Below are 14,816 nucleotides of genomic sequence, written 5' to 3' on the forward strand. Positions count from 1 at the left end.
GACTCGGGCCTGGTTCCAGGGGCCTCAGCTTAGAGCGGGAACAGGCAAATTTAATTAGAGGACTTCGCTCCTATTTTGTCAGTGTCCACCACACTCTCTGATAAGCTGCCGCTGTCCGCTGAGGGGTCGACCCCCTGACGTAAATCACCCTGGTTGCCACTGGAGCTAGGGATGTCACAGGACTTTAATGTACCCCATTGTGTTCCCTTCTTTCTCTCCGTTTAGGGCATTCTGACTTTCAGTGGAGCCATAGACTCTTCTCTTCGCAGAAGCACACACACAAACAGGCGCAAATACACAAAGAGCAAGATATTAAGCACTTGAAGGAGTAAAATGTAAAAATACATCTTTAAAAGTTAATCTGGCACAGTAGTCTGAGTGAACACGAAGGTCAGGGAGAGTTTAGATTCTTCGGTCAGGGAGAGGTTAGTTCAGAGTACCGGGGTTCTGAATAAATCTCCCAAATGACAAAACAGCCCTTAAAAATGTACAAGAACTTTAAATATAACATGCTGTCTAAACAAAGAGAGAACCCGCATGTCGTCTTGGCTCTGAATTAAATTATACAAACAACCGTGGAATTACAGTAAGCACTAAAACATTGCTTCAGTGAGAACAAAAGCTGAACATGAAGTGACCGAGGTTGGCAATATTCCTCAATACTCACTTTTGATCCCATCCAGGTCAGCGGAGGCCAGTGTCTGCGCCTCGCTCTCGTCCGTGGGGATGCGCTCGTACTTAGCCTGCTCGGCGCCAGTCATGTTGCCGGTGCACCGGCGCTCCTGCAGGTCGTAGCTGCGGCTGGCCACGCGAATAAGAGTGGTGGGGTCGGATGGGTCACTGCTGGACGAGGCCGGACAGGGCTTTCTGGGAGAGGAAAGAAAGAAATTAGAGTTAACATTAAGGTGAACAAAATATTAGACGTGAACCTGGAGTGAGCTACACAACATAACTTTTACATCTAGGAGACTGGGCTAGTAAATGACAAAAATGCACATTTTCTAAGATACAAAAGGAGAATGGTTTGTCGGTCTCCCTCTACAGTCCTTGGAAAAAGCACATCAAACATACAGAAAAGCTCAATTCACAGGAGAAGAAAAAATACTTAATCAAATGAAACCCAAGTCTGAATGTCGCTATCGATAAACTAAAAGATTGAAAACTCCCACTAAGAATTCATCAGTCCAGGCGGATCCTTCCCGAAACCTGAAAAACACTCAAGGTCTCCAAAAAGCTGTTAGTTTCAGAAAACAACTATATTCCAAAGATCCCTCTGCAGTCAGAATATTTCACTTGGGTGACACCTCTACCTTCCAATGTGTAGTGTGCAGTTTTAGAAGTAGTAGGAGGAAGTCCACAGAGTGATATTACAGCAGACTTGAGAAAGGAGATGAAAGGAGAGCCCACAAAGCTAGATCCCAGACAAGACGAGCACTAATGTGTCCTGAGACGAAATGCCATAGGTGGAGGGTCGAGAAGAGAGGTGTGTTAGTAGGAAGGGTCGGAATTCTCTATGGAAACAGTCAGACAGGTGAAATATGGCTCTTTGTTCTTGCTGGTGGAATCAGGCCCTATTAGATCAGAACCCTGCAGGCTGCCTGGATGCCTGGAACATGGTAACGTAAAGTGGGCGACACACACACAAATCTCTCTCATCCAATCAGCGAAGGAGAACGCCTCAAAGCGAGCAGTATCAGGCTACGTGCTATAAAACAGTCCTTGCTGTGTTGTGCCGCAAAGGAGGATGAGACACTTCAACTGCCAAAGATTCTCACCTGATCACATCATTATGGTAATAATGGAATGAAAATGGGGGTGCACTTCGAGAGGTGTACTCACTCCGTGGAGGTGGCATCTTCAGGGACAGTGCTCACGGCAGACTGGGGAACAACCTCCAGCCCTCGGGCAGGGCAGGGTATGTCTGTGGTAGGTGTGGCCAGGTGATCTTCATCTGACAGAAAAAACTATGAAGGAGAGAGGGGCACACATGAGACCTTGGTTCGACTCAATCTTCTCAACTCCGGTAGTGTTTGAGTGGAGTAATATAGAGTGTGCAAAGCTGTCATCAAGGCAAAGGGTGGCTATATGAAGAATCTCAAATATAAATTATATTTTGATTTGTTTAACACTTTTTTGGTTACTAAACTCAGCAAAAAAAGAAGTGTCCTCTCACTGTCAACTGCATTTATTTTCAGAAAACTTAACATTTGTAAATATTTGTATGAACATAACAAGATTCAATAACTGGGACAAACTGAACAAGTTCCAAAGACACGTGACTAACAAATGGAATAATGCATTACTGAACAAAGGGGTGGGGTCATAATCAAAAGTAACAGCCAGTATCTTGTGTGGCCACCAGCTGCATTAACTACTGCAGTGCAGCTCCTCCTCAAGGACTGCACCATATTTGCCAGTTTTTGCTGTGAGATGTTACCCCACTCTTCCACCAAGGCACCTGCAAGTTCCCGGACATTTCTGGGGGGAATGGCCGTAGCCCTCACCCGGCCGATTCAACAGGTCTCAGACGTGCTCAATGGGATTGAGATCCGGGCTCTTCAGCTGACCATGGTAGAACACTGACATTCCTGTCTTGTAGGAAATCACGCACAGAACGAGCAGTATGGCTGGTGGCATTGTCATGCTGGAGGGTCATGTCAAGATGAGCCTGCAGGAAGGGTACCACATGAGGGAGAAGGATGTCTTCCCTGTAATGCACAGCATTGAGATTGCCTGCAATGACAACAAGCTAAGTCTGATGATGCTGTGACACACCGCCCCAGACCATGATGGACCCTCCACCTCCAAATCGATCCTGCTCCAGAATACAGGCCTCAGTGTAATGCTCATTCCGTCGACAATAAACACGAATCCTACCATCACCCCTGGTGAGACAAAACCGCGACTTGTCAGTGAAGAGCACTTTTTGCCAGTCCTGTCTGGTCCAGCAACGGTGGGTTTGTGCCCATAGGCGACGTTGTTTCCGGTGATGTCTGGTGAGGTCCTGCCTTACAACAGGCCTGCAAGCCCTTAGTCCAGCCTCTCTCAGCCTATTGCGGACAGTCTGAGCGCTGATGAAGGGATTGTGCGTTCCTGGTGTAACTCAGGCTGTTGTTGCCATCCTGTACCTCTCTCGAAGGTGTGATGTTCGGATGTACCGATCCTGTACAGGTGTTGTTTCACATTGTCGGTCACTAGGGATGATCAGCTGTCCGTCCTGTCTCCCTGAAGCGCTGTCTTCGGCGTCTCACAGCACGGACATCGCAATTTATTGCTCTGGTCCCATCTGTAGTCCTCATGCCTCCTTGCAGCATGCCTAAGGCACGTTCACAAAGATGAGCAGGGACCCTGGGTATCTTTCTTTTGGTGTTTTTCAGAGTCAGTAAGAAAGGCCTCTTTAGTGTCCTACGTTTTCAAAACTGTGACCTTAATTGCCTACCATCTGTAAGCTGTGTCTTAACGACCGTTCCACAGGTGCATGTTCATTAATTGTTCATGGTTCATTGAACAAGCATGGGAAACAGTGTTTAAACCATTTGATCTGAGAAGTTAATTGAATTTTTACTAATTATCTTTGAAAGACAGGGTCCTGAAAAAGAGACGTTTACATGAAAAAAAAAAAAAAAAAGAGTTTCCAGTTGTCTTGAAAGCACCATAAATCCAGAGAATTCTGGACTTTGATGACAAGGAATTTGCCCACAAGGAACGCCACGCCATTTTCCTGTTCAAGTGAGCATAGCACAACAACGTGAGTCCAGACATGTCTTGTATGCTGCTGCATGAATTATGTAATATATCCTTGAACTTTGCGACCTTTTGCCACATTTCAGGCTTCAAACAAAGATATAATTTTTTTTTTGTGAAGAATCAACAACAAGTGGGACACAATCATGAAGTGGAACGACATTTATTGGATATTTCAAACTTTTTTAACAAATCAAAAACTGAAAAATTGGGCGTGCAAAATTATTCAGCCCCCTTAAGTTAATACTTTGTAGCGCCACCTTTTGCTGCGATTACAGCTGTAAGTCGCTTGGGGTATGTCTCTATCAGTTTTGCACATCGAGAGACTGAAATTTTTTCCAATTCCTCCTTGCAAAACAGCTCGAGCTCAGTGAGGTTGGATGGAGAGCATTTGTGAACAGCAGTTTTCAGTTCTTTCCACAGATTCTCGATTGGATTCAGGTCTGGACTTTGACTTGGCCATTCTAACACCTGGATATGTTTATTTTTGAACCATTCCATTGTAGAGTTTGCTTTATGTTTTGGATCATTGTCTTGTTGGAAGACAAATCTCCGTCCCAGTCTCAGGTCTTTTGCAGACTCCATCAGGTTTTCTTCCAGAATGGTCCTGTATTTGGCTCAATCCATCTTCCCATCAATTTTAACCATCTTCCCTGTCCCTGCTGAAGAAAAGCAGGCCCAAACCATGATGCTGCCACCACCATGTTTGACAGTGGGGATGGTGTGTTCAGGGTTATGAGTTGTGTTGCTTTTACGCCAAACATAGCGTTTTGCATTGTTGCCAAAAAGTTCAATTTTGGTTTCATCTGACCAGAGCACCTTCTTCCACATGTTTGGTGTGTCTCCCAGGTGGCTTGTGGCAAACTTTAAACAACACTTTTTATGGATATCTTTAAGAAATAGCTTTCTTCTTGTCACTCTTCCATAAAGGCCAGATTTGTGCAATATACGACTGATTGTTGTCCTATGGACAGAGTCTCCCACCTCAGCTGTAGATCTCTGCAGTTCATCCAGAGTGATCATGGGCCTCTTGGCTGCATCTCTGATCAGTCTTCTCCTTGTATGAGCTGAAAGTTTAGAGGGACGGCCAGGTCTTGGTAGATTTGCAGTGGTCTGATACTCCTTCCATTTCAATATTATCGCTTGCACAGTGCTCCTTGGGATGTTTAAAGCTTGGGAAATCTTTTTGTATACAAATCCGGCTTTAAACTTCTTCACAACAGTATCTCGGACCTGCCTGGTGTGTTCCTTGTTCTTCATGATGCTCTCTGCGCTTTTAACGGACCTCTGAGACTATCACAGTGCAGGTGCATTTAAACGGAGACTTGATTACACACAGGTGGATTGTATTTATTTACATTTACATTTAAGTCATTTAGCAGACGCTCTTATCCAGAGCGACTTACAAATTGGTGAATTCACCTTCTGACATCAGTGGAACAGCCACTTTACAACAGCGCATCTAAATCATTTAAGGGGGGGGGGGGGAGAAGGACTGCTTTATCCTATCCTAGGTATTCCTTGAAGAGGTGGGGTTTCAGGTGTCTCCGGAAGGTGGCGACTGACTCCGCTGTCCTGGCGTCGTGAGGGAGTTTGTTCCACCATTGGGGGGCCAGAGCAGCGAACAGTTTTGACTGGGCTGAGCGGGAACTGTACTTCCTCAGTGGTAGGGAGGCGAGCAGGCCAGAGGTGGATGAACGCAGTGCCCTTGTTTGGGTGTAGGGCCTGATCAGAGCCTGGAGGTACTGCGGTGCCGTTCCCCTCACAGCTCCGTAGGCAAGCACCATGGTCTTGTAGCGGATGCGAGCTTCAACTGGAAGCCAGTGGAGAGAGCGGAGGAGCGGGGTGACGTGAGAGAACTTGGGAAGGTTGAACACCAGACGGGCTGCGGCGTTCTGGATGAGTTGTAGGGGTTTAATGGCACAGGCAGGGAGCCCAGCCAACAGCGAGTTGCAGTAATCCAGACGGGAGATGACAAGTGCCTGGATTAGGACCTGCGCCGCTTCCTGTGTGAGGCAGGGGCGTACTCTGCGGATGTTGTAGAGCATGAACCTACAGGAACGGGCCACCGCCTTGATGTTAGTTGAGAACGACAGGGTGTTGTCCAGGATCACGCCAAGGTTCTTAGCGCTCTGGGAGGAGGAAACAATGGAGTTGTCCACCGTGACGGCGAGATCATGGAACGGGCAGTCCTTCCCCGGGAGGAAGAGCAGCTCCGTCTTGCCGAGGTTCAGCTTGACGTGGTGATCCGTCATCCACACTGATATGTCTGCCATCATTAGTCATTTAGGTCAACATTGGATCATTCAGAGATCCTCACTGAACTTCTGGAGAGAGTTTGCTGCACTGAAAGTAAAGGGGCTGAATAATTTTGCACGCCCAATTTTTCAGTTTTTGATTTGTTAAAAAAGTTTGAAATATCCAATAAATGTCGTTCCACTTCATGATTGTGTCCCAGTTGTTGTTGATTCTTCACAAAAAAATCCAGTTTTATATCTTTATGTTTGAAGCCTGAAATGTGGCAAAAGGTCGCAAAGTTCAAGGGGGCCGAATACTTTCGCAAGGCACTGTATATTGAGTACATCAGTCTTAGCTCGCTCATTAATGTCGTCATCAAAATTATGGCTTGCCTGTTAAGCGCTCATCGTTCCCTTCTGCCATAATTTGTACATCTCAGTTGTCAGTAGAAACCACATTTGTTAAAGCAAGTCGCCATATCAGCTATGTTTTATAAAGAGGAAGTAAACGAGGCTGAATGAACTGTTTCGCTGCCAGACAAGGCTCCGCTAATAGCCAGGTGTAGCATTGGTAAGGATTCACTCCATGGTGCTGAAAAGAAAGCTGCTGTTGGGACAGCTTTATGTAGGCCCTAGCGGTTTGTGGGCATTGTTTAGTATTGTGTAGTGGCTTTGCTAGCATGCATAAAGAAATCAACATTTAGAGTTTGCCTCACCATGACTTACGTGTTAAAATTGACACTGCCTACAATACAATCCTCAAATGTGAATTGCCAATACATCTGGAGAGAAACATAACTGGGGCATGTATTCCAATGTGCTACAAATTTGCATGTTGGGAATGTTGTGGTAATATTAGGTAAAAGTTATCTAAATGTTCTTGAAATAAGATCTCCAAAGGTAAAATGTTTATTGCATGAACTTCAACGGAATATTTGGTTAAACCTCAAATAAATATGCTATGAACGTCATAACTGACTCATTACATTCTTACAACATTAAGGGAATGTCCTGTGCAACCTAACTTAAACATTGTATGAATGTCATTGCAACTGAGCATATTTTGTGTTTTGGGATCCTCTCTTCTAATGTACCCTCACTCTTTCCACAACCGACACTGAACAAAAATATAGACAACATGTAAAGTGTTAGTCCCATGTTTCATGAGCTGAAATAAAAAATCCCAGTAATGTTCCATATACACAAATGTATCTTTTAGTGAGCATTTCTCCTTTGTCAATATAATCCATCCACCAGACAGGTGTGGCATATCTCACTCACCAGACATGTCACCCATTGAGCATGTGGGACGCTCTAGATCACCAGTTACCGCCAATATTCAGCAACTTCGCACAGCCATTGAAGAGGAGTGGGACAAGATTCCACAGGCCACAATCAACATACTGATCAACTATGTGAAGGAGATGTGGTGAGCTGCATGAATCAAATAGTGTTCACACCCGATACAGACTGGTTTTCTGATCCATGGCCGTACTTTTTTATTAATTTTTTATTAAAAGGTATCAGATGCATATCTGTATTCCCAGTCGTGAAATCCACAGCTTAGGGCTTAATGACTTGATTTCAATTTCCTTATATGAACTATAACTCAGTAAAGTCTTTGAAATTGTTGAATGTTGCGTTTATGTGTACCCTGATACAAACAGTAGCCGAATGCAACAACTGGACAGTTTTAGTGTTGTTGTGGGAACCTATATGTTGTCATATCACCCACAATGTTCCCACAACCTAAATAAATGTTTTAGGAAATTTTATAACATAACACATGTGTTCTGGGCCTGTTCTTGCAACAGGCAAATGGTTTTGCAACCTAATATAAACGTTGAAATAATCAGCACAACTGCGCAGTTTGTGTGTTTCGGGAACATACTGTATCTCTTGTCATGTCTACACAATGTTTCCACAATCAAATTAAACATTCTGGGAGCCTTTAAAGAACAGACCAAATGTGTTCTGGGAACATTCTCACAACATCATGTGAATGTTTTTTGCATCCTAAAATTAACATTGTAGAATCAACTGGAGTTTTTGTGCTTTGGGAACATGCGTTTTGTGATGTCTCCACAATGTTCTCACCAGACTGCTCCCACTACCTTATGAAACATTACGGGAACCTATGAAGAAAATCTGAAAAGTGTTCTGAGCACGTTCTTGCAACATCAGGCAAATGTTTTATACAAACATTCTAGAATCAACACCACTGGACAGTTTGTGTTAAAAGAACATTTGCCATGACCTGACAAATGTTATGAAAACTTTGACAGAACCAGTTTTGATTTGCATAGGTGTCACTAATTACCTGTACATCTTCTTTGACGGTGTCACAATATGTCTCAGAGAGATAGGTGTGGCTCTCTCCACCCTCTTCCTCATTATCTTCCTCATCCTCTCCTTCCTCAATAGTGGTGCTGCTGGTGGGGCCTGAATTGTCCTTGCGGTCGCTTTCCTTTTTCTTCTTGCCGCTCTTCTTCCTCCTCCCTTCGAAGTGCAGCTTGGACAGGGGATGGTGCATGTGGTGTGAGGAGTGACGGTGGTCTGCAGGAAGATTCAGTGGTTATAAAGAGTGTGGTTTATGGAGTTAAAATCATTTTGTGGTTTTCAGAGGGACTAATTTAAATCAACTGTTTTAAATCTACGATTCACAAAAATTAATGGTATCCCCGTCACAATTTATGCAAAAGTGCACTATATGACCATAAGTATGTGGACACCTGCTCGTTGAACATCTCATTCCAAAATCAATGGCATTAATATTGAGTTGGTCCACCCTTTGCTGCTATAACAGTCTCCAATCTTCTTGGAAAGCTTTCCACTAAATGTTGGAACATTGCTGCGGGGATTTATTTCCTTTCAGCCACAAGAGCATTAGTGAGGTCGGACACTGATGTTGGGCAATTAGGCCTGGTTCGCAGTCTGCGTTCCAATTAATTCCAAAGGTGTTCGATGGGGTTGAGGTCAGGGCTCTGTGCCGGTCAGTCAAGTTCTTCCACACCAATCTTGACAAATAATTTCTGTATGGACCTCGCTTTGTACATGCTGAAACAGGAAAGGGCCTTCCCCAAACTGTTGCCACAAAGTTGGAAGCACAGAATCATCTAGAATGTCATTGTATGCTGTAGCGTTAAGATCTCCCTTCACTGGAACTAAGGGGCCTAGACCAAACCATTAAAAAAACAGCCAACTTTACAGTTGGCACTATGCATTGGGGCAGGCAGAGTTCTCCTGGCATTCACCAAACCCAGATTCATCCGTCAAACAGCCAGATGGTGAAACAGGATTCATCACTCCAGAGAATGCATTTCCACTGCTCCAGATTCCAATGGCGGTGAGCTTTACATCACTCTAGCCAATGCTTGGCATTGCGCCTGGTGATCTTTGGCTTGTGTGCAGCTGCTCTGCCATGGAAACCCAGTTCATGAAGATCCCGACGAACAGTTCTTGTGCTGAAGTTGCTTCCACAGACAACTCGGTAGTGAATGTTGCAACCAAGGACAGACAATTTTTACGCGTTGTGTTCTTCAGCACTCAGCGGTCCCGTTCTGTGAGCTTGTGTGGCTTACCACTTCGCGGCTGAGCCGTTGTTGCTCCTAGATGTTTACACTTAACAATAACAGCACTTATAGTTGACCAGGGCAACACTAGCAGGGCAGAAATCTGACAAAATTACTTGATGGAAAGGTGGCATCTTATGACGGTGCCATGTTGAAAGACATGGAGCTCTTCATTAAGGCCATTTTACTGCCAATGTTTGTCTATGGAGATTGCATGGCTGTATGCTCAATTTTATACACCTGTCAGCAACGAGTGAGGCTGAAATAGCGCAATCCACTAATTTGAAGAGGTGTCCACATACTTTTGTATATAAAGTGTATATGAACCACCTAAGCGTGTGAATGTCCTGTGTGTACAAGTGTGTGCGTGTTTACACTCAAAATCCTCCTCGCTGTAGGTGCGGTGCTGCTCGTCAGGGATCCTGGGGGCAGGGCTGATGATCTGCTGAAACCTCTGGACTCCCAGGGCTTTGTTCAGGTCCCCTTCATCCTCCTCATCCGCCCGCTGCGCCCCTTGCTGGGTTGAGGCTGGCAGCGCCTCCGGCTGAGAGAGGAAGAAAGGGAGGAGAGGGTCAGATTAGTCATGGGAGACATAGGGAATAAGATACTGGCTCCATCTCGATTCGATTTCTGTGATTTCTCGCATCCCATCTCCTAGTCTCTTTTCAATTGGAGAAGGTCTAAGGTTCCTCCCATCTTCTCCAATGGATTTTGAAAAGGTGAAAAGAGACAAATGAGAGGAATCAAGGAAAACATTTAATTGAGAAAGAGCCATGATATTATAGGTCCCATTCAGAAACAACACCTAGCCACTGGAAGGTTTGGATAGAGGTAACCAGCATTGCAAAAATTCCATCTAGTCTAACCCGTTAAGTTAAAGCTACTACTAAATTGCTAATACATATCAAATTCTTTCAGATCAACATGAAGTGCAAAGGTTTTTTATGGACAGGAGAATTATCCATTTTAGCCTACCATGTTATTCAGGTTTGCTATACGAGGTTGTTTGCTGACACCATTCATGCTTATGTCAAATCCATGTAACCTCACACCCAACTGACACTAGAGGGAGTTCTAGTCATTCCAAATTTGTTAAAATCCACAAAAAAGACATGATTGTGGTCTTCTTGGGTTCCAAACAGTACAGTAGCTTTAAACTCAACATAGTGATTACCCTACAAGCTCTGTCCAATGACTTGGACAGGTTGGGGTCTATGGCTGGTCGAGAGTAGTTAGTGGTATGATGGACAACCCGGGGAGTTAAGTTAGTACTTCTCAGCCCTCTCCTGATCAAATCAAATTTTTTATTTGTCACATACACATGGTTAGCAGATGTTAATGCGAGTGTAGCGAAATGCTTGTGCTTCCAGTTCCGACAATGCAGTAATAACCAACAAGTAATCTAACTAACAATTCCAAAACTCATTTCTTATACACAGTGTAAGGGGATAAAGAATATGTACATAAAGATATATGAATGAGTGATGGTACAGAGCAGCATAGGCAAGATACAGTAGATGGTATCGAGTACAGTATATACATATGAGATGAGTATGTAAACAAAGTGGCATAGTTAAAGTGGCTAGTGATACATGTATTACATAAGGATGCAGTAGATGAGAGTACAGTATATACATATACATATGAGATGTAGGGTCTGTAAACATTATATTAGGTAGCATTGTTTAAAGTGGCTAGTGATATATCTTACATCCTTTCCCATCAATTCCCATTATTGAAGTGGCTGGAGTTGAGTCAGTGTGTTGGCAGCAGCCACTCAATGTTAGTGGTTGCTGTTTAACAGTCTGATGGCCTTGAGATAGAAGCTGTTTTTCAGTCTCTCGGTCCCAGCTTTGATGCACCTGTACTGACCTCGCCTTCTGGATGATAGCGGGGTGAACAGGCAGTGGCTCGGGTGGGTGTTGTCCTTGATGATCTTTATGGCCTTCCTGTAACATCGGGTGGTGTAGGTGTACTGGAGGGCAGGTAGTTTGCCCCCGGTGATACGTTGTGCAGACCTCACTACCCTCTGGAGAGCCTTACGGCTGTGGGCGGATCAGTTGCCGTACCAGGCGGTGATACAGCCCGCCAGGATGCTCTCGATTGTGCATCTGTAGAAGTTTGTGAGTGTTTTTGGTGACAAGCCAAATTTTTTCAGCCTCCTGAGGTTGAAGAGGCGCTGCTGCGCCTTCTTCACGATGCTGTCTGTGTGAGTGGACCAGTTTGTCTGTGATGTGTATGCCGAGGAACTTAAAACTTACTACCCTCTCCACTACTGTTCCATCGATGTGGATAGGGGGGTGTTCCCTCTGCTGTTTCCTGAAGTCCACAATCATCTCCTTAGTTTTGTTGACGTTGAGTGTGAGGTTATTTTCCTGACACCACACTCCGAGGGCCCTCACCTCCTCCCTGTAGGCCGTCTCGTCGTTGTTGGTAATCAAGCCTACCACTGTTGTGTCGTCCGCAAACTTGATGATTGAGTTGGAGGCGTGCTTTGCCGCGCAGTCGTGGGTGAACAGGGAGTACAGGAGAGGGCTCAGAACGCACCCTTGTGGGGCCCCAGTGTTGAGGATCAGCGGGGTGGAGATGTTGTTGCCTACCCTCACCACCTGGGGGCGGCCTATGAGACCACCAGATATTTCACACATTTGTTCTAGCCCTGCACTGACACACCGGTTTCGATTAGTTCACTAATAATCAAGCCCTTGACTAATTGAATAATGTGTGCCAGTTCTGGGCAACAACAGATATGTAAAACTTCTGGTAGTCTCTGAGGAGAAGGCTGGGAAACCCTGAGGTACTGTAAGTGATCTCTTTTTCCCAGCAGCAGGGTGCTTGATCATGCTGGGGGGGGGGGTTGTGATAAGGACGGAATGCAGTGGAGCAGGTGAACTCAATCCCGACAAAAGAGGGGGATCCTCTCCTCTCTCCAGCTTTAAGGCAAAGCAGATGTTGCCGTGGCTACAGTAGAGATTGTGCAGCTCCTGACAGAGCGGAGAACGCTCCCTCCTGTGACACTGGACAAACAGTCGCGGCCCCATGCCTCATTTGACACCCCTTCAAACCCTTTCTCAGGCCATTTAACACGTCATCGGTAGATTAAATTCTCTCCGGCACTCGAGGGGGACAGAAGAAATTCCACCTCATGCTCCTCATCCTCATGCTCCCTGTCGGGCTATATGACTGGAGTCTGGAAAATGGGTTTTTGCCTACACATCCATCCTAGACCAAAAGACACCTAGAAAAATATCACCCCATGGAGTGATAATGGTCATTTTCTACCTTTCATTAAAAAATGGTTAACAATGGGGCTGCTGCATGTGTTAAATATAGGAATGAAAGAAATTAAATTTACAGCACTGGCTACTTTTTCACAGCACTGGCTACTATACTATGGAGTAGTACCTACCTACAGTAGTAAATGCACACATACCACAAACGGGTGTAAAAAAAACTGAATCTCTTTGACAAATCTCTGACAGTGTCTGTGATAGAGTGTGAGGGGCCCCTTCACATACATTCAATGTTGACCCAAGGTGACACTCCTCAACTGTCAGAAGGTCCATTCAGACCATTCCACAAGAAATTGCTCAGGTAAGCTGCATGGGCCTCACCCTTACCTTAGTCACCTCTGTCAAACACAGATCACCAGAGTCCTATTGTTCTTTAATGGAGTTCAAGTGCCGGTTTGAGAGCTGTTTTCTGTCAGTCTCCAGTTTTTGGACCTGTAAGATACAAATCTAAAATCTTGCAGTTTTTTCCAGTCTGTAGTCCTATCAAATGCATTCAATACCTGAATGCCAGTTGATGGGCCGTTCATCCAAGAATAAACAAAGTGCTGCTGATCTCATCTACGTGTTAAAATAAAGCATCCTCATTCAGTTATATTTTACCCCCTTTTTCTCCCCAATTTCGTGGTATCCAATTGTTAGTAGCTACGATCTTGTCTCATCGCTACAACTCCCGTACGGGCTCGGGAGAGAAGAAGGTCGAGAATCATGCGTCCTCCGAAAAACAACCCAACCAAGCCGCACTGCTTCTTAACACAGCGCGCATCCAACCCAGAAGCCAGCCGCACCAATGTGTCAGAGGAAACACCGTACACCTAGCGACCTGGTCAGAGTGCACTGCACCCGGCCCGCCACAGGAGTCGCTAGTGCACGACGAGACAAGGATATCCCTACCGGCCAAACCTTCCCTAACCCGGACGACGCTAGGCCAATTGTGCGTCGGCCGGCCGCGACAGAGCCGGGACTCAAACCCAGAGTCTCTGGTGGCACTGCGATGCACCCGGGAGGCCCATCATTCAGTGATATTTTTAACAATCAAGTTCACCTGAAAAACAGATCCCCCACGCACTAGGAACTCCAGGAGAAGTGAAGACAGATTTCACCCATTGCTGTACACTCTCACATCACTTCACAGTCAATCTCTAAAGCTGTAGAGGATGTGTGAGGGATTGCCAGAAGGGTGAAACTATTTTCCACAACCAAAACCCTGTGCATCAACAAACCCTGGACGGTCGGGCTAAACCACTGCAACTCTGAGGAAAGGTGAGCCCAGCCAAGGCAAACCGAAATAAATAAAATCGTAACAAAAAACTCCTATGACAAAAAAACAGCAATAGAAAGACTAAAACAAAATTCTCTCTTTCATCAGTTATTTGAGGGACTTACCTCACTCATGGTGCAATAGGAAGACTTGAGGTATGATTAGAGTCAGGAGTGGTGTTTCGCAGACAAGTGGCAATGCCCTTGTCTATGGCAACACTGTTGCGCTCTGAATCTCAACACCTCCATAAAACACATATATGAGCAGAGAGCCGTCTCCCCGTGCCCACCTTGGCCGCGTGATGCCCTAATCGTACGTACCCATATCTCCCAGCCTGGCACTAACCTATCTCCTATGATTGTGGCATAGTAGAATAAACAAGACTCTGCGTTCATTCTCTGAGGACAAACCAAATGCACTTAAAGGGCAAGCAGTGTTTGAATGGCACTCAAACAATACCTCACCATCTCCCTCATTTCAACTTAGGTATCCACTATATGACCAAAAGTATGTGGACACCTGCTCCTCGAACATCTCATTCCAAAATCATGGGCATTAATACAGAGTTGGTCCCCCCTTTGCTGATATAACAGCCTCCAATCTTCTGGGAAGTCTTTCCACTAGATGTTGGAACATTGCTGCGGGTACTTGCTTCCTCTGCGCAGGCCAGTCAAGTTCTTCCACACCGATCGACAAACCATTTCTAAATGGA

At 45.2% G+C, this 14,816-nt stretch overlaps 1 protein-coding gene across 4 annotated transcripts in view; it reads right to left on the minus strand.

The window, feature by feature from the left end:
• The window catches only part of LOC135522547 (anion exchange protein 2-like), a 112,131-nt gene that overhangs the window by 26,802 nt on the left and 70,513 nt on the right, over window positions 1-14,816 (minus strand). For all 4 annotated transcript variants that reach the window (XM_064948910.1, XM_064948909.1, XM_064948911.1 and 1 more), the window contains 4 exons: window positions 9,929-10,097; window positions 8,302-8,537; window positions 1,840-1,964; window positions 668-867 (listed from right to left, as the gene is read on the minus strand). In XM_064948910.1, coding sequence (XP_064804982.1) covers window positions 668-867; window positions 1,840-1,964; window positions 8,302-8,537; window positions 9,929-10,097 — 730 coding nt within the window. The remainder of the gene's footprint in view (window positions 1-667; window positions 868-1,839; window positions 1,965-8,301; window positions 8,538-9,928; window positions 10,098-14,816) is intronic.

Source organism: Oncorhynchus masou, chromosome 30, assembly GCF_036934945.1.
Source record: "Oncorhynchus masou masou isolate Uvic2021 chromosome 30, UVic_Omas_1.1, whole genome shotgun sequence".
Classification (NCBI taxonomy): Eukaryota; Metazoa; Chordata; class Actinopteri; order Salmoniformes; family Salmonidae; genus Oncorhynchus; species Oncorhynchus masou.